We start from the raw sequence: 23,730 nt of genomic DNA on the forward strand, positions 1-23,730 counted from the left end.
GGGACTAAATACCAGGAAAAAAGCTCAAACTCCTTGCCGTTCTAGTGGTAGGCCAGTAGTAGAATCCTTGATACATGAAGAAAAGGACATGAGTTGATATCCTTAAATATTCACATCTCTGAGAGGTTAAATATAGCCCTCTAATTTTACTGATGAGAAAATTGAAGCAAAACAAGCAAATGAACCATGAAGTAACTTGTCCAAGGTCAGATTATTCTAAATGTAGCTAACATTTACATTGGGCATTAAGGGTTAAAATTTATTTTCTGTACATTACCTCACTTGTACAGCACAATTAGAAATACAGTCAAGAGTTCTGGTGTGCTAGTCTCGAACTAAATTTTCTAGCCTGTTTTCCATTGCTAAAATAAACAATGAATAATTCGTACCTAGTCAGTAGTTTCTAACCATGTTTAAAAGCTCATGCTTAATCAAATAAAAGCAAAAGGGAGTCCCCCCAAAATTGACAAAGTATAACATTTCTCACCTGGCTCCTACAACAAGTTCCTTCTGTCCTGGGTCAAAAGTTAGCTGAGAGAAATCCACAGCATTCTTCGCTCTGAACTCATGTAACCAGGGGACAATTTCTAAAGGAAGGGGGGAAAAAGAACAAAAATCATCACCACAAGTGCTATAGATCAGGTAGGAAATATTACATTTCATATATGATTTGAAGGTTCCCTGATGCAATCATTTAGAGGCCAAAAGGAGTTTTCACCAGCATGTCACATAATCTGCATTGTGGACCTGTAAAACAAAAGGGGCAACCACCCAATAAATAGCAGGCGGAAGCATCCATGCTTCATTCTGATTTACAAGCCAGATGTGTATTTTTCTTTAGGCCCGGGACTGTGCAGAAAATAACCCAATACACACATGATTCATTGGAATACGACTGAATGGGAACAAAAACATTTCCTGTGCAACCCAAATAGAAAAAACTGAAGACTTCGAAAATCACAATGAGGCTCCTCAGGAAGAAATTATAAAGTGAGTGAGCAACATTTGCCTTTTTTTTTTCTAAATGAACATATCATTTCCTTGCCCACTGGGTTTCTCCTGGTAACTAGTTTAAATAGCCTAGGATAGGGACATGTTGACTCCTCTCTGCACAGAGAAGAAACAGTTAATTTTACCCATACTTTGCATTATTTCTAAAGCAAGTCAGATAGTGACCTCTCCCTATGGGAACAGGTTCCCCAGGCACTTGTATTACTACTGCATAGAGTCACTATTGAATAGTCTAAACTCTAGAATCGCTCTATCATCAAAATCTAGCTCACAAAGATACCATCTGGTTATAGCTGGAAGTGTCATTAACTCATTCAGAATATCAAGGAACTTGTCATTAAGCTGCTTGATAGTCACAAGTTATTGTGTTATTATTTAGTTGTTAATTTGATTTGTTTCTATTTGCATATTGAATCTTTTGTTTCATTTTACATTTGCTAAGCAAACTTTCAGCAGTTATAATAACAGCATCCTTTAGAGAGAAAGATACAATACAAGAAAAATTCAATTACAACAAGTACCATTTCTTAAAAGTGGGTCACATAAGAAAGAATATTTCCATATCCTAATAGATGCCTAGGTGTCTGTTAATGTAGTTAAAATGAATTCACTACAAGGAACAATCTGATACAACCAATCATTTCTGGGAATGAATATAGGGAAATCTATTAATCCCTCACTATGTTCCAATCACTGAGGTTGCAAACACAAAAACAAGACAATCCATACTTTCTGGTAGCTTATATCCAAATAGAATACATTTGGGGAAGTGATGGACAGGGAGCAATGTTTTAGTGTAAGATGTTAAAGTGGAATGAGGCAGCCTATTGAAAAAATCCTTTCCACAGGTGATGATAGTGTTGGTCTGATTAAATTTCTTTCTCTTCTTTTTTTTTTTTTTGGTGAGGCAATCTGGGTTAAGTGACTTGTCTAGGATCACACAGCTTGTAAGTGTCTGAGACTGAATTTGAACTCAGGTACTCCTAAATCCAGGGCTGGTGCTCTACTGAGTTTGCCACCTAACTGCCACTGATTGCATTTCTTAGAGCAAGAGGTGGAAGGGATGATAGTGGGGAACCCATGGGGTTGCAGTGCAAAGAGAGTCTAGGGTGAAGATAAAGACATAGGATCCGAAAGAGTTTAGAGCTGAGTGTCTTAGCAACTCCTTGTCATTTTCTCTGTAGATCTAGATTAGAAGAGAAAGCAGCAGTGGCAGAGGAGAAAATGGCCCCCGTAAGGAAAAGAAAGAAGGTCTTAGTCCTCAGAAAGATCATTTTCTTTCATGAAAATGTTTGTACAAATGTTGGCATTTTAAAATTAATAGGAGAGCTAATCAACCTTTAGGTTTATTTATACCTTACCATATACACAAAGCATTTTTGACTTTTTCAAATCATTTTCCCATATATTATTTTGTCACTCAACAAGCGTTTATAGAAGGAGTACTAGGCATAAAGCTGTTAGCATTGTTATACTGTAGTCTGCTGCTGCTGCTGCTGCTGTTATTATTTTAAACCAGACCTATGATTTCATTGGTACAGTGAGATCCCAGGGTGGAACTTCCTCTAAGAATGGACTTCTTTTCAACTTATCTTCTTATAGAATAGCCTTGAGCCTCTGAAGAGTTTAAGTAACATACCTGAGCTCATGCAACTAGTATGTGTCTAAGGCAGATTTGAAACCAATCATTCCTAATTCTAAGTAGAATTCTATTCATGACACCAACTTGCCTCTAGGCATGTCTTTTCAGAAATAAGAAGAATTAGGTGAAAAAAATAAAGTTTAAACAATTGTTCAGCCAATCTGTATGTATACTGAGGCAATGTTAGTCAATATGTTTAGGCATGGGAAGGACATTACCAAAACAAAATGAGACTGGACAGAATCTTGGATTTTTTGAAGGCAGCTGGTATTTTTCATAGAGCAAAAAATCAGAGGCGATAAGCCTTAAGGTCTGAGAAAAAGTGTCTATGTTATCTGTGGGTCCTGGGAAGCAATTTTACTTAATGTTAATTTTTCTCTCTTTCTTCCTTGGTGTGCTGACCAGTAGGAAGGAAATCTGGCAAGCAGCTTCCTTTGTCTGGGTACCTTCTGTGCTGTGAAATCAAAGGTTACTGTCCCCAGTACTCAGGGTCAATTCTTATTAAGGACTGAACCTGTGATGATGTTATTTTCAGAATAGCATAGAATCTCTGAGATAGAGAAGGGTACAAAGGTCATATACCAAAATCCAAACCTGGAGGAAAAAATCCCCTCTAGAGTATCCTTGACAAGTGACAATTCAATTTCCCCTTGGTGGCTTCAAGTGTAGAAGGAGATAAAGATGATCAGCAAAGAAAGGAATATATAATCTGTTTACAGTATTTTCAACATAATTTTCAACTAATACACTGAATACAGAGAAGCAGTGTTGCACAGTATATAGAAGTGGATAAAGGATAGAACATGGAATCAAAACGGCCAGTCCTCACTTCAAACCAGCCATCCATCCACTATATTATGCATGCTGCTTTTAATGTCTCTTGGTCAGTGTAAAGAGAAAAAAAAAGAATAAAATCTGGTTACTAATTACATATAGAGGGATAATGACAAGAATGAATCAATAATTTCTAGTCTGGGTAACTTAAAAAATTATAACAATGGCTGAAATATGAAACTCAAGGAGAAAAACTCTTTGAATGGATGGAAAAGAGAGGGAGAATTTATCTATATGTGTGTGAGTATGTGTGTGTGTGTGATAGTATATATATTTGTTTGTATACACATACATATACATATATGTGTATATATGTATATACATATATATGTATATGTATGTGTATACATATATACACATATATGTATATGTATGTGTATACAAACAAATATATATACTATCACACACACACATACTCACACACATATAGATAAATTTGTTTGTATACACATACATATACATATATGTGTATATATGTATATACATATATATTTATTTAGTTTTGGTCAAAATATATATAAAATAACAGGAGAACATCTAGTTGCAGATGCCCAGCATACACCTAAATATATATTCATTGCCAATGAAAGAATTTTAAAGCTGGAAGATATCTCAAAGATTAACCAGTGCATTCATTATAGATAGGGAAAATCACAGTAGTATTCCTTTTGCCTAAGGTCACACAACTGATCAGTGATAAAGCTATGCGGTAACTTCTAACCTGGTTTTTTTTTTTTTAAACTAAACCATACAGCTTCTAGAGTCCAGGAGAAGGAACAGGTTTTAAGATGTAATAAAGGGGAAAGATAGTAGTGTCATAGAAATCATGTAAAAGGATAGTCAAAAAAGGTCTATGTGGGTATATCAATTGGATCAAATGCAACAGACAGGTCAAAGAAAATGAAGAAGAAAATGTCATTGGATTGGATGATAAGGAGGTCAGTGGTGATATTCCAGATGTCACTAGTGATCTTCAAGAGAGTTGTTTCCATGAAGGGATGAGGGCCAATAGTTCATAGTTGCATGCTGAATACTAAACATAACTCTCAGGTTTCAAATGTTAGGACATGAACGTATCCTGGAGAGTACTTTGTTATCTGAAATTTAATATAGCCTCTTTAAATGGCTCTGTTAAACCTAGAAATATGAATAAAAGTTCTGGTTCAAGATCTACTCTGAGACATAAAATAAATACAAATATCTTAATGAAATTTATCCTGTGAATTTGGCTTATGTTGAAGCTTATGTTTTTAAATAAGCATTATTGTAGAATCTTATTACAATTGGACTTAATATTTACAGATTAGCATTTCAAATTATATCCTTTCTCTACCACTCATTACCCATAGGATCAAAGATTTAAAGCTGATAGGGACCTTAGAGTTTACATAGCCCAACACCTTCATTTTTTGGATGAGGAACCTGAGGTAGAAAAATATTAGGTGGCTTTCTCACTGTTACAGAACTAGTCGATATCTGAGGCAGGATTTTAACTTAGATCTTCCTAATTTCAAGTGCAGCAATCAATCTTATCTTGGATCTTTTTAAACTCCAATCCTAACTTTTCCTGATTGGCAAATTCAGGATAACATTTATACCACCTACCTGAGAAGATATATACTAAGTACTGTGTAAAGGATAAAGTGCTAGTTACAAGCAAACTAGTAGCAGCAGTTGCTGAACTGATTAGTAGGTCTCATTTAATATTCTAAGCCTAGAATGGAGGCGCTAATTCTACTTACCAACACCAAAACATTTTAATATCACTGTGTAACCCAAAAATTCACTCCAAAAATTTTCATAACAGGATGAATCAATTATTACTTTCAATTTTCCCCATTCATTTTCAAAAAGCTTTTCAAACATTTGATCAACAAATTCTGCCAAACTGACCATGTATCCCAGTTTTGAAAGATTTCTTTGTTTTAATCCTTTCAACCTCACTTCCTAGAAGCCACAGTTAAAATTCTAGATTTGGATTATGACAATAGTCAGAGAAATCCTTGAAAAAAGAAGGATTTATTCTCTCTTACAAGACTTATGAGAAAAAAAAGTCACATGCAAGACAAGATGGATTTTGACTTAGCCACCAAAGAAGTTTCCAGCATGTAACACATTTTTGTAAGGAGTCTGCTTTTACTTAGCTGTCATTCTAATAATATTCCCCTAAATGTTTCAAAATAACACAATTCCTTTCATACTGTTTCAGTCTTGGTTAACTGGCAATCCTTTTGTTCAACACTCATTGATCTCTGGTACAATCCCAATCATAACTATTTTAACCCTCTTCTACTCACTTTAAATTAGAATTCAATCCACTGTCACTATCAGAAGATGACTTCTAATTCTGAGGAAAAAAAATAAGTGATTGGGTAAAAGTTCCTCATCTACTATTACTTGTAATTCAAAATTATTTCATATCTATACCCATTTTTCCCTCCAGCCTGAGAGGCAAAGATGTTCTTTCTTCCTTTCCAAGGAAAACTGGCTACCTATGCTTTTTAATATAAGTCAATTCACTGAATATTTGTTGAATGCTTGCTACAGAACAGATACTATGCAGGGGATGCCACAACACAAAATGAGACAACTCCTTGATCATATGTAGTTTATGATCTAATGTGACTGATAAAACATGTACACAAGTAAATATATTAGAGAAAAGGAAGAGAGCCCAGTAACACTTAAAAGAAAATTTGAGGAAAGATAATTTTTAGCTACGGATGTTAGGGAAGTCTTCATGGCAAGGGATACCTGAGCTGAACCTTGAAGGAAGAGATGAATTTTAACAGGTAAGAATAACCAGACTGTGGATTCAAATTTGTCCTGGCAAAATGGTGGATGTCACTCTGTCATGAAGATAACTGCTGCTTGAAAATGTTCAACAACATCCTTTGAGAAGTAAAGAAATCAAAATAAAGAAATTCTTTTTTTTTTCTTTTTAGGCAATGGGGGTTAAGTGACTTCCCCAGGGTCACACAGCTAGTAAGTGGCAAGTGTTTTGTCTGAGGTGGGATTTGAACTCAGGTCCTCCTGACCTGAGGGCCAGTGCTCTGTCCATTGTACCACCTAGCTGCCCAAAATAGAGAAATTCTATGAAGAACTTGAAAAGACCTTCAAAATCAAGTCAACATGTATTTTCATGCTTGGTGACTTCAATGAAACTGTAGGCATATGGAAGGACAATAAAAGCTGTGTCAGAAAATATCCAGGATGAAGAAATTAAAGTGTCTAAAGACTTGTAGATGCCTCAGAAGTCTAAGGAATGGACATCATGATTACATTCTTTAAGGAGAGTCAGAAGACTATAGATATGACAAGCTCTAAATTACATAACAAAAAAACAAGCTTACCATATCTTAACAGATATGAAAATACTAGTTGCTGACATAGCTCTCATTTCGAATTTAGCTCTCTCTGTTAATTTACTGACTGCTAATGGCAAAGGTCAAGGTAAATAGCAAATTATAAGGAAGAATAAGATGAAAAGAAGAAACTACTGTAATTACAGCATCTCCAACCTATCCAGTTTAAACAAACTACTTCTTAAAAGGGCAAAAGAAAAACATATACATAAGCTCTATGTCTATTTCTTAAAGAAAATTAACAGATGCAAAACATTCATCAGAATGATAAGTCCAAAAAGAGCCTCAGCCAATAAAGTCTTAATCACCCCGCCAGGTGGAGAGACACAGCAGCCAAGGGTAACAATTATTTAAAATACATCCTCATTTGAAAAACATTACAGAGGAAGATGACAGAAAACTACCAACAATATTTCCTTAGAAAACATGGAAAAGCACTTTAAAAGAAAATGATCCAGCAGAGAATTTGCTGTATGATCCAACTAAGCCAGATCATCATGAAAGCATCTGTGGATGAGAATCATAAGAATGGAACTTATCAAAAGCATTTTCATACTGAAGTATGACCAAACATTTGGACTTTACTATATCAGCATATAATGTGAACTGCAGTTGCAATGTCATTTAGGTAAATGAAGTCGGTTGGATCATACAGAAGCAGGAAGTGATATCATTTTAAAGATACTTAAGGAGCAATGATTAAAAAACATCAATACAAGGGGGATGTCAAAAGAATGTAAAAAAATTCATAGTGAATATTTCCACCAAGAACACAAAACAAAAAAAAGGAAACCGAGCTATTGACCCACATGACTGTCTTCTAATCCCCATAAAAAAAATCTTTCTGAGATCACTCTATGCACAAAGAGAGCACAGACTTGCTAAAATCCTGAAATGGAATTTTCTGCAACTTACTACATCATTAAGATAAAATTGATCAAGAACTGGGAAAAAAAACTTAATATTCTACTCTATCTATTATTTGCTATTTTTCAAAAGCAACTGACATAGTACAGTAAAATCCAACAAGAATTTCTTTAAGAAAGAGATACAGCTAAGTAGATAAATTTGTTAAAGAGCCTTCAGAGAAATGTTGTCTATACATTGAGGTGGAAAACAAGAAGATGAATGTCAGTCTCAGGTGTTTGACAGTGGCGTGAATGCATATGAAAAAAATAAAAAAGGATTTCCTATTCACTATAGTGTTCTCCAAAAGTACTTATTTGCAACTGTCATTATACTCATACCAATAAGTCCTATAACTTTACAAAAGAAATCTATAACAAAGCCATTGGCATTAGTCTAATTATGCATGCCAGGAAAATAAAATTTTTAAAAAAACATGTATTAACCCAACTAGGAAATGATGCAAGAATGGCATTCTGCTAAGTGTGTTGCTGTTTGTGCATATACATACTTCTTCTGACATATGTAAGGGTGTATTACATATGTACGAAAGATTGGTATTATAGATGAATAATGAATTCAGTTCAGAAATGAGGAGGAGAGGAAAAGATTAGGCTGTATCACAATTTGAATATTGTGCAGTGATTTCCATGATGCCAAACCACATATTGCAAAAGCCAATTTCTCAAACATCAATTTTATTCTCCTGGGGTTATATGACTATGATTCATAAAACACCATTATCTCTGAAGCACCAAAATGTCAAGTAATACAAAAGGCAATGGAATAACATATGGTGAATTTAGGTAGGTTGAAACCTTTAACCAATGATGATTTGAATATTAAGAATGTAGAATAACCACAGAAGACAAGTAAAAATGAAAAAGGAAATGAAATGGCCACATACTGAGACAGAAGAATAATAAATGGACAGCTATTGGCACTCTCCAGAAATATGGGCCATATGAATGACTCCTGTGTGTTATACTGTTTCTCTTTTGAAGATTCCTAGAAATACATGATAGAAAAGAATTGCACAATATGAGAAGCTATGGATAGGTTTCCAACTTCATTACTGAAAAGTGTGCCCACCTCAATAAAATAATTTATTCATTTAACTATATATGTGTGTGTCTGTGTGTGTGTTGTGTGTATGTGTGTGTTAAGCACCTACTATATGCCAGGTACTGGAAATATAAATATAAAGATGAGATAGTCTCTGACTTCAATAAGCTTACTTTCTACTGGAGGGATATAATATAACCATATATGTGTGTATATATACATACATACATACATACACACACAATAAATATAAATGCAAAGTGATTGAAGTTAGGCACGAACCATTGAGGGGGAGGGGGAGACTAAGGGCAGTAGTAGATAAATGAAAGGCCTCTTGAAGCACATGGCACTCAAACTGCATCTTGAAGGGATCCCAAGTGGTCAAGATGAGGAAGAAGAGCATTCCTTCCAGGCTAGGGGAAGTCTAAATAAAGGCACAGAGGAAGGAAATGAAAGGCAGCGGGGAAGTTGCAAAAGCATCTTAAGCAGAGGAGTGACCTGTGCCTTAGGTGTTAGATGGAGAATGGCTTGGACTGGGGAAGGATCTAATTTAAGATAAACAATTATGAAATTCCTGTAATAGTCCACATAATCGATGATACGAGTCTAAACTATTAAGGATATGTTTATCAAACAATCTTTTCTATGTATTTATTCTAATATTTTTATTTTCTTTCCCTGATCTTTTTCTATGTCTTACCTACTACCAGATAGTCTATAAACATGTTTATAAACTAATAATATTTATCCTACAAAAATTCTACCACAAGTACCCCTTAGCACAATTACCTATCTTTTTTTATTTAAATGTTATTATGATTTTACTGAATTATATGTAGAAACTAGTATGATTTATTACATTTACATTAAATTAAATCTAATATATGATTTGGTGAGGTACAGCCTCTGACCCTCAATTTTCTCATCTATAAAATGAAGAGGGGTAGACAAAAAATTTTCTACAAGTCTCTTCAGCTCTAACTCTATATATTCTCTAATAATGTTCATTATTTTGATTTGAACCATCCAGCTACATTGGACATCTCTTCAACTATTTGATCTACTGAAATAGTATTTTAAAGCATTTAGCACAGTGCCTAGCATATTAAAGATGCTTAATAAATGTTTATTCCCTTCTTTATCCCCTTTTTTATCTTCTATTTGTCACTACATTTTATATTGGGCATTAGTATCTCTAAGTACATTAATTCCCCAAATTTAAAGTTTTTGTTGTAATTCCTGATCTAAATTGCTTACATTTTCTTGTTTTGTTGTTAGTATATGAGAATGCGGGTTGTAGTTGTTGTTTTTTTCTTCCTGATCTCACATCCTACAATCCTTTTTCTCACAAATTTGTAGGCATACTATCTTGATATCTGAAAATTATATATTTATATCTGTTCCTTTATTTTTCATGTTAATTCTATTTGATCTACTTCAATAAGCTTTTTGTTAAATGCATTCTTTGTTCAAGATTCTCTTCTAATACTATATCAAAGGAAAGACTAAGTCTCTGAAGATTATCATAGAGTCTATCAATGGGCCTTTCCAGTTTGGGAGGATCAGATAATGCATGCATTCAGACACTCCTTTGTGACAATGAGACATCAGAATAGGATTTTAGTAGGAGATGCTCTAGACTACAATGACATAAGATATGGCTAGTGCTTAGCAAACATGAACCCTAACTGTTAGTGAATATTAAATACATCCTTTGACATTATATATATATATATATATATATATATATATATATATATATATTATTAAAAGATTTAGCATCATTCAATTAACAAAGGAACACAATTTTTCTTGATTTTGGAAATAACTGCTTTTATGATGTTTTTATAGATAACATTGATTTTTACCTTAAAAGCTTTTTGGCAAGTTTAAGCCAGAATTTTGCTTAAGATGTTATCACTAGGGGGAATCTAGGTGGCGCAGTGGATAGAGTACTGGCCCTGAAGTCAGGAGGACCTGAGTTCAAATCCAGCCTCAGATCAAACACTTGACACTTACTAGATGTATGGCACTGGGCAAGTCACTTAACCCCAATTGCCTTAAAAAAAAACATCATCACTAGTAAACAAAGCTACTAAGGAAAAGTACCAGCACCTATACCTTAAAAGAATCCAAAACTCACTTTTTTGGGGAGGTGTCAGGGGAGATGACCAGATTTTATCCATGTGGGGAACTCCCTTCAGCAAACTGGCAACTCATCCATAACTTGTAATCTTACTCGTTTCTTGAGATACTCAGAGATTAAATGACTTGGATATGGTCACACAACCAGTACATATCAGAGGCAGGACAATCTTTTATCTACTATGCCACACTATCTCCAAGGGATATGTCAAAGAAAATCATTTAAATACCTGAAAAATAAATAGAGCTACAAAATGTTGCTGCAAAAGTACAGTATACACTTTTCTGAAACATAAAATTCATTCCAAAAATCTGTCAAAATATTAGATCAGAATTAATGTCCATCCACAAGCAGAAGCTTGTAGCATTTACATTGTGCAGAGAACAATTTGACTTGTCTAGAGCTGCTGAGCAAGGCAATGCTTCCAATGTAGACTAAGTCTGGCTATTAGAGCTGTAGTTTCATTACTCACCATTTCAAATATGAGTAAATTAAGTGGGATGACAGCAGGCCTACAAAGAATGCATAGGAGATTTGGATACTATACTAGAAATCAATCTCATGTGAGAAGAAGAAAGGCAAAGGCTACTGGAGGAATGTTCAAAGATTTAAAATGAAGGCCTAAATCTTATATCATCTTTCTCATGACATTCTGTGTTAGACTGCTCTGTATATGTCAGCATACAGAACATAAATAAAAGTAATGACGATCACATGGGTATCTATAAAATGACCATAATGTAATAGATCTAAAACTCAGATATGCTTTCAATTCAGTGTTTGGAAAATTTAATGTGGGTAAAGCAATCAAGAATTCCTCAGTGGTGTTTTTATTGTTTTTGTTTTTATTTTTGTAAATGGATGAAGTCTTTCCCATGAACCTACTTCATTCCAATATATTTATTGCCCATTAAACTACATAACTCCAAAAATACATAGAATAGAATAATAGGATAAATTATTTGATACCCAAAATTGAATCCCAAACTCTATTGCTATATCAAGTTAAAAATGCTTCAGGTTTCTGGGATGCTTTAAATTTCAGTGACAATTTATTGGGACCATAGCAATCTCCAGTAGAATCAGATCCATTTTTATGAACCAAATACAACTTTAGACATGGGAGAAGAAAACAGAAATGATGATGGAAGACTCTGCTTCCCTAGAGTAAAAAGAACAGATGAAAAACTAAAAGTAGATGAAGGAGGTGATATAATAAAGGCTAAATGGTTGGCCACTTCCAATCAATATAAACAGCTTGTGTCTGACATGCAACCAGCAATAGAACACGTTGAGAAGGAAAAAACTGTGGTCAAAGCAGCAGGTGAGAAACATTATTTTAGTAGCAATATTTTGGATTGCCTGCAATGGTAGAGAGTAGGATCTCATCTGTGAAATATTACAGTTTCATAGTGGGGATTTTTTTGTGTTTTGAAAAAAAAAACTAGTCCTAACTTAAAGGTATCTATTTCTCTGTTTGTAAAGTACCCTTTATGGTTTTCATTTTAGCAACAGTACATTAAATAAAATATTCCATAAATGCTATATGGCCCAAAACATTTAAAGAAAACAAAAGACCGTTTTTTGTAAGAGCAATAAAAGAAAAAAATGAGATTCATGAGTCTCTCTCAGTTTTCTTTATTGTCTTTTGACTGCTCTCATTTTTCTTCCTATGGTTTTCTATTTTTTTATTCTTTTTTGCTAAGTCTTTCACTCCAAGGATAACCTTAAAACAATAAGACAAGTTCACTCATAGTAATAGGTCAATGACTTTCAAGCCAGGCTTTCTAAAAGGAATTAGGAAGCCCTATTGCTTCAGTTAACTGCTTCTGCTCTGAAATTTCCTGGTGATTTTTCAATGAAAATACCCATTAAGCTCATTTATTATGTTTGTGTGTATGTATGTATTATGTATGTGCATATGAGAAAGTTTAAAAGCTGTCCTATTGGGAAAACATAGAATTTGCTAAATAAATTTCTAGAAAATAGTGTTACTTCTCACTTCCTATTTATGCCCCTTATTCTGTATGATTCTCATCTTGCAATGCCCATAACAGAAATTTGCAAAGAGTGCACCATGAAAATAAGGGCAGTTTATGTGCCATTAGGTGTTAAGAATGATGAAGAACGGCAGAAATCCTATGAAGTCAACAAAATCCTACAAATTAAATCAGCATATCTTTCGTGAGCAAATGTTTCCATGCAAATGTGGGAATAGGTGAAGAGTATGAGAAATATGTAGGAAAACATGAACCAGGTATAAGGAATGAGAGAGACTGAAGACATAAGAAACACAAAAGCCTCACGTCTGTATATCATATATGATTCCTCCACAAAGTCCTAATGCAATGCCTCATTATGAAATAGAAATGACCTAGATATCTCTAAGGTTATGTCATGATCCACCATGCTGGAGAGGTTTCAGCTATATGTCCTACAACAAACTGAGATCAGCCTGGTTTGAATACTCAGAGGCTCATCACCAGTCTTCTGACCATTTTTGATAAATTCTTTGTCCATGAAACAGAAAAATACAAAATGACACAGCCCTAGGTGACACATTCTGCTTCTGTAATGATACTGGTACTGTGTTCTAGGTTTGAGGGGACAATTTCAAAAGTTGCAGACTTGACCAGTCTTTCCCAATAATTTCCCAACATTGTGTGGTCACGTGGTATCAATGCCAAAAATTGAAAGAGAAGCCCAACACTTCACTTAGTGGATCTTATTAATGTATTATTTTTCTGGTGAGGCAACTGGGGTTAAGTGGCTTGCCCAAAGTCACATAGCTAGTGAGTGTTATGTTTCTGAGGCTGGATTTGAACTCAGGTCATCCTGAGTGTAGGGCCGGTGGTCTATTCACTGTGCCACCTAACTGCCCCCTTATTAAAGTATTTAATATATTCAAATAAGTCCCAAGATAGTGAAGAAGGGTGCTAGAAGGTGACTAAAGCTAATGCCCCACTTTGGTCATGAATGTCTCTTCTCCCTTGTCTATGGAGAGCAAGCAAAACCACATCATTTTAGCAGAGTTTTCAAGAACAAGAATATTCACTATTGTGTATTATGAGGCTGAGTTTCCCTAATATAAAGAAAAATCACTACAACTTAGGTCATTGACAACTGAAAGACTTGGGGGTGATAACTAGCTAGGATAAAGGGAGCTTGGCTTTCAGACAATTCGGCACTGACATACATTCAAAACCCTCAGTGGTCTCAAACATGGATGGGACTTTATCTAATGGGGAGGGTTATAATGGACAATTTTTCATAATTAAAGGATGATATCCCTTCAATGATCTTGGAAGGGAGTAGGTTTGTCAGCCTTTTCAGTTTGGGTACTAAAAATTATTCTTAGAAAAACTTTGTTAGATTCTACTGTTTTCCTGTTTTCAGAGAAGAAATTAATATTCGATGCTCATTCAGCTTTTTGCAAAAAAAAAAGAAAGAAAGAAAAGAAATTTTACCATGCAAACTCCTTTTGTGAAGTTACAAGATACTACACTTCAAGAAAATTATTAACTCATAACATCTAAGCAAAAAGGATTGTAATAAACTACTACCTAATGCAAATATTTCTTTTGCCTGTGAAAATAGTCTCCCAAAATGAAGGTTGCACATGCTGTTATAGAAAATGAGTGATAAATTAATCTCATCTCACACAGGAGACTGGTGCATCACCTCACCTTACTTCTAGACATATGATGGTAGAACCTCAAATCTTGACGTGAAGATAAGCACTTCTTAGCAGGAGGTGGGTCATGGTAGTTGCAAAGTGCCATTTAATAAAGAAAAAGGCCACCTAAAGTAGTGGGTCAAGGGATAGAGTATTCTAAGAATCTCATATTTTCAGACCATCTATATAAGGTTTAACTTATCAAATGGCATTCTAAATGTGAGCTGCTTGGCTAATAACCATAGTACATACAGTGCCAGGGGAAAAAAAAAGTAATTAGGATTGGATTTTGGGGTGACTTACTACCTATAGTGTTGGACAAGTCATTTCACCTCCGACGGTATCAATGCCTTCATCTATAAAATGAGGATTTGTGCTACTTCAATAGAAGCATGGATCCCAAGTTCTCCTTTGGAGTGGTAAATAGAGGAGTCAGCAGAGTTCATTTTAACATGCAGCCAGAAGCAACAAGAAACTTCATTTCATGGGTATCAACTCATCTTGTATTGCAGCGCTCACAATAAGCATTAAAAAAAAAACACTTTGACAATAATGATGCTTATGCACCACCAACACTTGTAGAGGATGAGGAGATAGAGAAATTCAACAAAGAAATTGCTAACATCATCCAAATTCAATTAATATATATTTTATACTCAGAGACTTGAATACAAAGGCAGGAATATGGGAGGATGTTTGGAAATGTACTAGAAAATAAGGATCAAGAATAGGGAATAAGAGTGGGATGATCCTGCTTCCATTGACTGGAATGGGCTCAGCACAGCAGGTTGGCTCTATGCACACCAGTCACAGGAGGTCTCAGACAGGATCTTATGTGTGCATACTGTATTAACAGATGGCTACATTGCATATAACTGCCACTTGTATAGTGAATTTTCCCAGTTCTTTTAGTTTTTGTTGTCTTTGATTTGAACTTTATTTTCATTGAAAAGCTGAATTCATTTATGTATGAAAACTATTTTTTAAAAAGCCTGTCATTTTTGTTATTGATTCCTCTACACCACCCCCAAGGTCTTTAGCAAAGTTATACCCCACAGTTTCGAATATTTTAGAGTAGTGAAGCTATTGTTACTTGTATGGAACATAATTTTTATTCCTGCTTTCTTCTTCTCCATTCTAAGGTCCCTTAGGGACCCAGAATCTGTAAGTCAGGGTTAATAGGCTTGCCTGGACTCCTGGACTTCTGTGTGCCAAGTATTTTTTTTTAAGAACAACTTAAAACAGTTCCTATGGTACCATATATAAAGTTATAATCCAAAGAAAGTTGTGAATAAGTGGACTTTAAAATGCTTCCTAAAGTAGAAGTTGTTTTACATGCTTTTGTGTTTATATCTTCAAAGGTCAAGTTAACCTCCTATTTCATTAAACTATTGTAGCAATTACGCCTCATAACTGAAGGGTAAGGACCAAGCTGATCAATGACAGCTTTTTATTGCTGGTAAACACACACACATGCACACACATACACATACACACACACACACACAGAGCAATTTCTATTCATTCATCAAGGAAGATTATTTTTTATTTTAAAAAATTTATGCAAATCCAAATGGAAATAAGGTAAGACCTTCAGACTCTTGGATTCGAACCAATGCTTTTTTTTCTCTAGTCTGTGTCCTGTCCGACAGTGTTCGGGATCAAATAAAGTCAAAAGTAGTGTGACATGTCACAGAGAAGCAATTTTCCTTAGGTCCATAACAAACATCTTTGTTTTTAATTATGAACTCTAGAAAATGAATGTAATCTTGAATTACAGTTGTAATTGCAATTGTAATCTGTCTAATCCCCTTCACAGACCATCTGAAAATTCAAGTTCTTTTGGTTACATGAATCAAAAGTGACTTTGCTATGACAATAATTTTCAAATGCATAATGACTCTTTATCAGGCAACCCATAACATAGGGATTAGAGGGAAGAGGAGAAGGCATCAAGCTTATCAACTATGAGAGCCACATATACTTATTAGGTACCCATCATAAAGTGCTTGCGAGGTATCCAGAGTAATGGATTTGGAGCAACAAGGTCTGGGTTCGAATGTTGTCTATACCTATTGACTGCCTAAGTGACACTGGGTAAGTCATTTAACCTCTCTAAGACTCAGTTTCATTATCTGTAAAATGAGACAGTTAGACTAGATAATATCTGATGGCCCTTTCAGTTAGAAATATATGATCCAATAATCTATGCTCTTAACAACAGAAAGCTAGATCAGAACCACTTTTCAGTGGCAGTAATTCTCCCCCACAACCTAAGAATGGAACAGACACAAGACTTTAGGCACAAGATTTCATTCAACCTATTGAACGCCTACTACATACGGATACTATGTGCTAAAATAACTGAATCTTAGAGCAGGAAGGAGCCCTGTACCCTCAAACTTCCACATAATCTAATCCAAGTCATTCTCTACAACATCCAAATAAGTAGACAGTAGGCACTGAAGTCCTGAGGAATACAGAGACTAAATATCTAAAGAATAAGCCAATGAATGACTAAACATATAATTGTTGTTCAGACGATTATAGGTAGAAGATCTCTTACAGAAGAAGCAAAAAGTTCTCCTTCTGCTTGCTAAAACATGGCATTAAGGAAAGTAAATTCATAACAATGTCAGATATGAATACCAACTATCTTTTTTAAAGAGCCTGCTACTAACAACATAAAAAAAATTGCATGTCCCAAAGCTATTCTCATTAGTAGTCCATAGCAAGAGTTAGTTGGGAACATATTCTTTATGAAAGAACAAAAGCAACACAAATAATCTACAACTAGTATAATTTGTTCATTCACGGATTGTCTCATGCACTTCTTACGCTACTGCCTTCCCTTAGAGATTATCTCCAAATTATACCTTATTATGTTGTTGTTGTTCAGTCATCTTTAGTCATGTCCAACTCTTTATGACCCCATTTGGGGTTTTCTTGGCAGAGATTCTGGAGTGGTTTGCTATTTCTTTCTCCAGGTATTTTTATAGATGAGGAAATGGAGGCAAATGTGGTTAAGTGACTTGCCCAGCATCACACAGCTAGTAAGGGTCTGAGGCCACATTTGAATTCAGGAAGATGAGTCTTCCTGACTCCAGGCCCAGTACTCTATGCACTATGGCACCAGCTAGCTGCCCTTATACCTTATGTATCTTATTTGCATATGGTTGTTCATGAGTTACTTCCTATTAGGTTGTTAGCTCCTTAAGGACAAAGATAATCTTTTGCCTTTCTTTGTATTCCCTGCACTTAGAGCAGTGAGTACACACATAAAAAAAATTCTTTTTTACTTATTTCTATTAACCTCTAAAGAAGGAGAACAAGGAGGATGAGGAGGAGAAAAAGGAAGGAAGGAAGGAAGGAAGGAAGGAAGGAAGGAAGGAAGGAAGGAAGGAAGGAAGGAAGGAAGGAAGGAAGGAAGGAAGGGAAGGAAGGAAGGAAGGAAGGAGGAAGGAGGGAGGGAGGAGGAGAGGAAGGAGGAGGGAGGGAAGGAAGGGAGGGAGAGGAAGGGAGGAGGAGGGAGGGAGGGAGGGAGGGAGGAAGGAAGGGAGGGAGGGAGGGAGGAGGGGAGGGAGGAAGGAAGGGAGGGAGGGAGGGAGGAAGGAAGGGAGGAAGGAAGGAAGGGAGGAAGGAAGGAAGGGAGGAAGGAAGGAAGGGAGGAAGGAAGGAAGGAAGGAAGGAAAGGAAGGAAGGAAGAAGGAAGGAAAGAAATATTGAATGTCTTCTATGTCTAAAACTCGGTGATAAGTAATATCAACATACCTTCACAGAGTTTGTTTTCTCTAAAGAGTTTAAATTCTTAACAAGCTAGCATTTCAACCTAAGCAAAAATACCAATGAGTAGTTTATGGGTTTCCCTCATACTCTGCAGATAAACTCTTAGGTCTTCTAAGTTTCGTAAACCATGAATACGTGTAGAGAACATTCCGAACTTGGCAGTTCATGTTCAGATGATGTTTCAAAGAGTAAATACTCTTTAGTGATGTATTACTAAGATTTAGAGGAAAATGAATGATATTATTGATTGGTTTAATGAAGTACAATTCCTTGGAAAAGTTTACAGTTTAACATTAGAATGTGAATAATATATCAAGTTTAAGTAGAAACAAAAAATTACCTATTTAAATCATTTAAGAATAAGCAAGTAAACTGTTTTATTTTAATATGTTATAAAACCCCACTGTATGCTCTCAACACACATTTTCCCTGACAAGCTTGGTTAGTAACTGGCATTAAGAAATTAGAAATGGAAAAGGAAAAAAAAAACCTTGAAGTATCGAAATGCTGAAGTTTACTTCTAGTTGATACATTTATCAAGTCACACAACTATTTTTAAGCCTTGTCAAATACAAAATTACTTTAATTTGATTAAGTAAGGCAGTGACTGGATCAAAGGAGGAAACAATCCTAGGATCAAAGCTGTCAGGAGTGGAAGAATGAAACAAAAGATTAAGGATTACAGACTTTCAATTATGATAGTAGAAATACTAAGAAAATTAAAAAAAAAACTCTTACTTTTTTTGTAGCCTCTTCATTAACACTGAACAAGACAATAGGACACAATATAATAAGTCTAGCTATATGGCAATTTCAGTAATTTAAGGGAATGTTATTTATTCTGAGATGACCAATTGCTTCTTTGACAAAAAAAAGCCACTGTGGAGTTTCATTTTCTCTACTTTTAAGATGTTATTTTAATTAATGTTTCATATATTTTTCCTTCTGAAATAAAAGTATTATGCTAAATACAAAGGCTCATTGTCATTTTAAGTAAGCAGAGAACATTACTGTTAGAAGTTACCATGCTGTTATTGAAGATTATAACAAAAAATCATTTGAAATACATATTGCCTTCTATTCATGAACATCTCTGGAGATGAAAATAATACATATTTTTTTAGATGCTAGGTGCCTGAATTCATTCCAACCCAAAAACAGCACCCTGTCAAAAATCACTACAGTTCTTGAGTAAATCTGTTTGAAAGAAAGTTATTGCTTCTAATCTGCCTTCTATGAAAATAGAGAACTATTGGTCAGCACCATATATTATTTTATACAGTTGCTAGATCATTATGACAATAGTATATCCTACAGTCTATCCAGCAGTGTGCTGGTAAATGTTTAACAGCTGGCTCTTTTGGGGTGGGGTAAGTACAAACGACACACTTTTAAATTTAATCTGAAATTTTAATGTTTACTCCATCCTTTTATTAAACCTAGACAATGAACAAAACAGTAAACCAAGCCCTGATTTGTAGCCTTTGTCAATTTCTGAGTGTAAAGGTTCATACTGAAAATTTAACAATCAGCCCTATGGAGCTACACTACACTACAGGATCCTTCACCCTTGTCTACTACCGAGAATAACAAGTGGGACAAAATCAGGTAGTCTGCTGATATCCAAATTATATGGTCTATTCTATCCTTATATTCAACATTAATTTAATTTTTTGATGACAAAAATGATATACCTAGCATGACTTACTCTTGTTAAAGCTATACTAATTACCAGTCAGGACTATCTAATTGCCTCAGCGAATTGAATATAGGATGCTGCAAAACAGCATAATAAATAAGATACACTGGATATACTTTTTTCCCCAAAATGTCCATCACTATTTTGAATTATATCCATTTTTACCTCGAAAACACTTTTTAGATTTCTGTGTCCCCAGACTTATATGACTAGATAGATATTTATCTATAAATATATACAAATATGCATAAATATATGAGACTACCAATACAGAGACAGCTAGAGAGACAGATAGATAGGTAGATACAGATGATAGATAGATAGATAGATAGATAGATAGATAGATAGATAGATAGATAGATAGATAGTAGATGGATAGATAGATAGTTAGAAGTATATGCAATCTTTCAGAAGTAGTATAACATTTTTATCCATTTATTCCTTTAAAAACTAGCTTAGTGTCCACTTCTCAAAAAGAAAAAAAAAATGAGAGCAGGATAGTGTCTGACTTTTCTTCCTAGAAGTTAGGGCTGAGAGGGGGAGAGGAGAGAACCAGAGCAGAGACACTTTCAACCCCTGGGAGGGAACACAGAGGCAAGAACTAGGAAAGGAACTAGAGAAATCACAATTAAAACCTTCATCAGAGAATACCCTAAAAGGCCATAAGATATACAGCAGGAAAAGACTGGAAAGATCATAGGCGGTTTTACCCCAAATTAACAGAAATGTCAACGCTTTTTGGCAAAACACTATTAAACAAGTATGAAATTACCTTCAATTGTGATAACCACAGTAAGCCCAAAAAGAAGTGCATTAGAAAGTCCCTGGAAGTCATTCAAATTTGAAACATTGGCTTTGATGAGCTTTAAAGTCTAGGAAAGAAAGCTCACTTGGATTGAGTTTTATTTTTCCTGCTAACCTATAGATAAAGCCAAGGATGTTAATAGCTTTAAATGGCCCTAAAGCTTCCTGTAATTGGCATTTTGTATATTTGCAGGTTTATCAATGGGCTATTTCATTTGTATCTTCAAATTGTCCATCTTCTGGACATTGGACCTAATAGACATATGGCAATAATTATACATTCAGCAATTAACAAATGTAAATTTTATTTTAAATTGAATTAGTCAATACAATGTTAAATATTCTTGTTAACAAGGGATGCTTATGAGATAAAAATGTATATTCCTCTGACATTCAAGGATATACCAGTCTAATCCTTCCTTATCTATATATTCTTAACTTGCTTCAAACATATCCTATCATGCCCCCTTCATCTTTAATCCAGTGTTTGGCACCTCCTTTCATTTTCTCCCAAATGCTTCTAAAGTTTTCATATTGCCTCTCAAGCTTTAAGGTATCAGTGCAGCTTTCCTTAATTCCTCTGGACAACTCAGATTTCTCCCCTGGACACATGACTATATTCAAGTATTTTTATTATATGTTGTCATATTATTTTCTTATTATTCCTCACATCTGTATTATTTGTCAAAATAGCTGTAAACTCCTTGAGCAAAGGTAGTACACTCTTTTATAGATAGATAGATAGATAGATAGATAGATAGATAGATAGATAGATAGATAGATAGATATGTTTTTTAGGCAACTGGGGCTAAGTGACTTGCCCAGGGTCACACAGCTAGTAAGTGTCAAGTGTCTGGTCTGAGACCAGATTTGAACTCAGGTCCACCTGACTTCAGGCCCAGTGCTCTATCCACTGCACCACTTAGCTGCCCCTAGTAAGATATTTTTGTAAACTGCACAGTGTTTATGACCTTAATGTTCACAATGTGCTCAATAAATATTATTTCTACAATATTTTCCTAAAATGGTTGCATTTGTGCTATTTCTCAATGATAACAAGAAAGATAATAGAGCTAACACTGATCAAAGATGAACCTTCTATAAAGGGTTATACAAAATTTGTGGAGGAAGACGGAAACTAATAAATTACTTCTACTCTCTTCAAAGAAAAAGAAAATATTGTGACATTTTTAAAAATGTAAAATACGTACTTTTATTTAGGATGCCACAAAAGCCACTTATCTTATCACCTTCTTGCTTAATAAGCATTCCCATTTTAAGATCAACTAAATTCAGATACCAGAGGCTTCAGAACTCTCATTTCTTGCAAGTAATTTTTTTTCATTGCCTCATGCTTTCTGTGTTCAACCATATTGTATTTTCAAAACAATCCCCTTTCTAATGATACATGACAATTGGCTAGTTGTCAGAAGGTACACTGAAATGAAGAATATGCTTTTTTTATGTTGCCCTCTCTTTTTATTCTTTATTTGACACACAACAGTTCACCTAGGAACTAAAAGTACATCCACTCATACTTTTAAAATGCTTATTGTTTCCCAATTTTTAATTCAGACACCCTAAGGACATGCATGTAAAGTACTGAATATGCAAGTACTCTTGAGTTTTTAGAGGGCTTATGAACTCACTATGGTCACATGATCTTTAAAAATGTGTTTTCAAGTACTCCTCAACAATTGTATTTATTTGTTGCCTTCATCCTTTTCATAAATTAATTTGAATATTTCACTGGTCTACAAAAACCACAGTTCAATGAACTGTCTCCTTTGACTCTCCCAAAACTGCTCAGAGAAATCGCTGTACACACACACACTCTTTCTGGGACCCTAAGAGCATCCAACGTCATAATTTTACATTCTAAAATCTTCCTTTCCCTGTCTCCTAAAAATGTAAACACGTTCCCTATAGTTTATTTTCTCCAGAAATGTCCCCAGGTGTGCTTCCCAAGTACTTGGTACTCCATGGGCTTCTATGGTATTTTTAGATCACTGATTTCAGCTCTGAACACAGGGTTCTTAACAGAGAGAGAGAGAGAGAGAGAGAGAGAGAGAGAGAGAGAGAGAGAGAGAGAGAGAGAGAGAGAGTGTGTGTGTGTGTGTGTGTGTGTGTGTGATGAACCCAAATCTATGAACCCCTTCTCAAAATATGCACACAAAATGCACATAATAAAATATATAGTATTACCCAGGAAATAAATTATATTGAAATACATTTGTAAAAGTTAAAAAAAAATCAAGGACACTAGGCCAAGAACCTCTGCCCTCAAAAATCACTTACTGAATTAGATGTTTGTACTAATTTACTTATGGCTTTGCAGTGTGAACTATTAGTCCTAAATATCTGTATAAATCTGAGCACTGTGTTTGTATGCACTGGTATTTATGAGAGTAGCAGCAACAAAGGAGAATTCATTTGTCAGTCTGAACCCTCAGGGTACAGAATGTAACAGATGTGACTACTTACTAGGAAACTTTTAAGATAGGAATAAAGGAGGTGGGGTTGTTGGGTGGGTTTTTAAACTGTTTGGATTCCAAACTAGCTAAAAAAGTACTTTGCATACACTACAACAAAGCATAAGAGAAAAGAACTCCCACTCAGTTCAAAGACACTTCTGTTTAGTCAAACAAAAACAATTTTTATAGCCTCAGGAATACATTTGGAGTGCTGGAAGGTAATGGTAGTAGGATGGTATTAAACATTAAAACCAGGATGTTTTCAATCCTCCAATCACCTCCCCACCACAGACACACACACACACACACACACACACACACA

The 23,730-nt window shown here is 34.9% G+C and overlaps 1 protein-coding gene across 1 annotated transcript in view; it reads right to left on the reverse strand.

Annotated features, from left to right (window-relative positions):
* SEMA5A (semaphorin 5A) overlaps window positions 1-23,730 on the reverse strand; it is a 627,229-nt gene that overhangs the window by 400,961 nt on the left and 202,538 nt on the right. Inside the window, 1 exon segment of the mRNA XM_021004419.2 lies at window positions 488-587. Within this exon segment, the coding sequence (XP_020860078.1) occupies window positions 488-587 (100 nt within the window).

Source organism: Phascolarctos cinereus, unplaced genomic scaffold, assembly GCF_003287225.1.
Source record: "Phascolarctos cinereus isolate Bilbo 61053 unplaced genomic scaffold, phaCin_HiC Scaffold_4;HRSCAF=312, whole genome shotgun sequence".
Taxonomy (NCBI): domain Eukaryota; kingdom Metazoa; phylum Chordata; class Mammalia; order Diprotodontia; family Phascolarctidae; genus Phascolarctos; species Phascolarctos cinereus.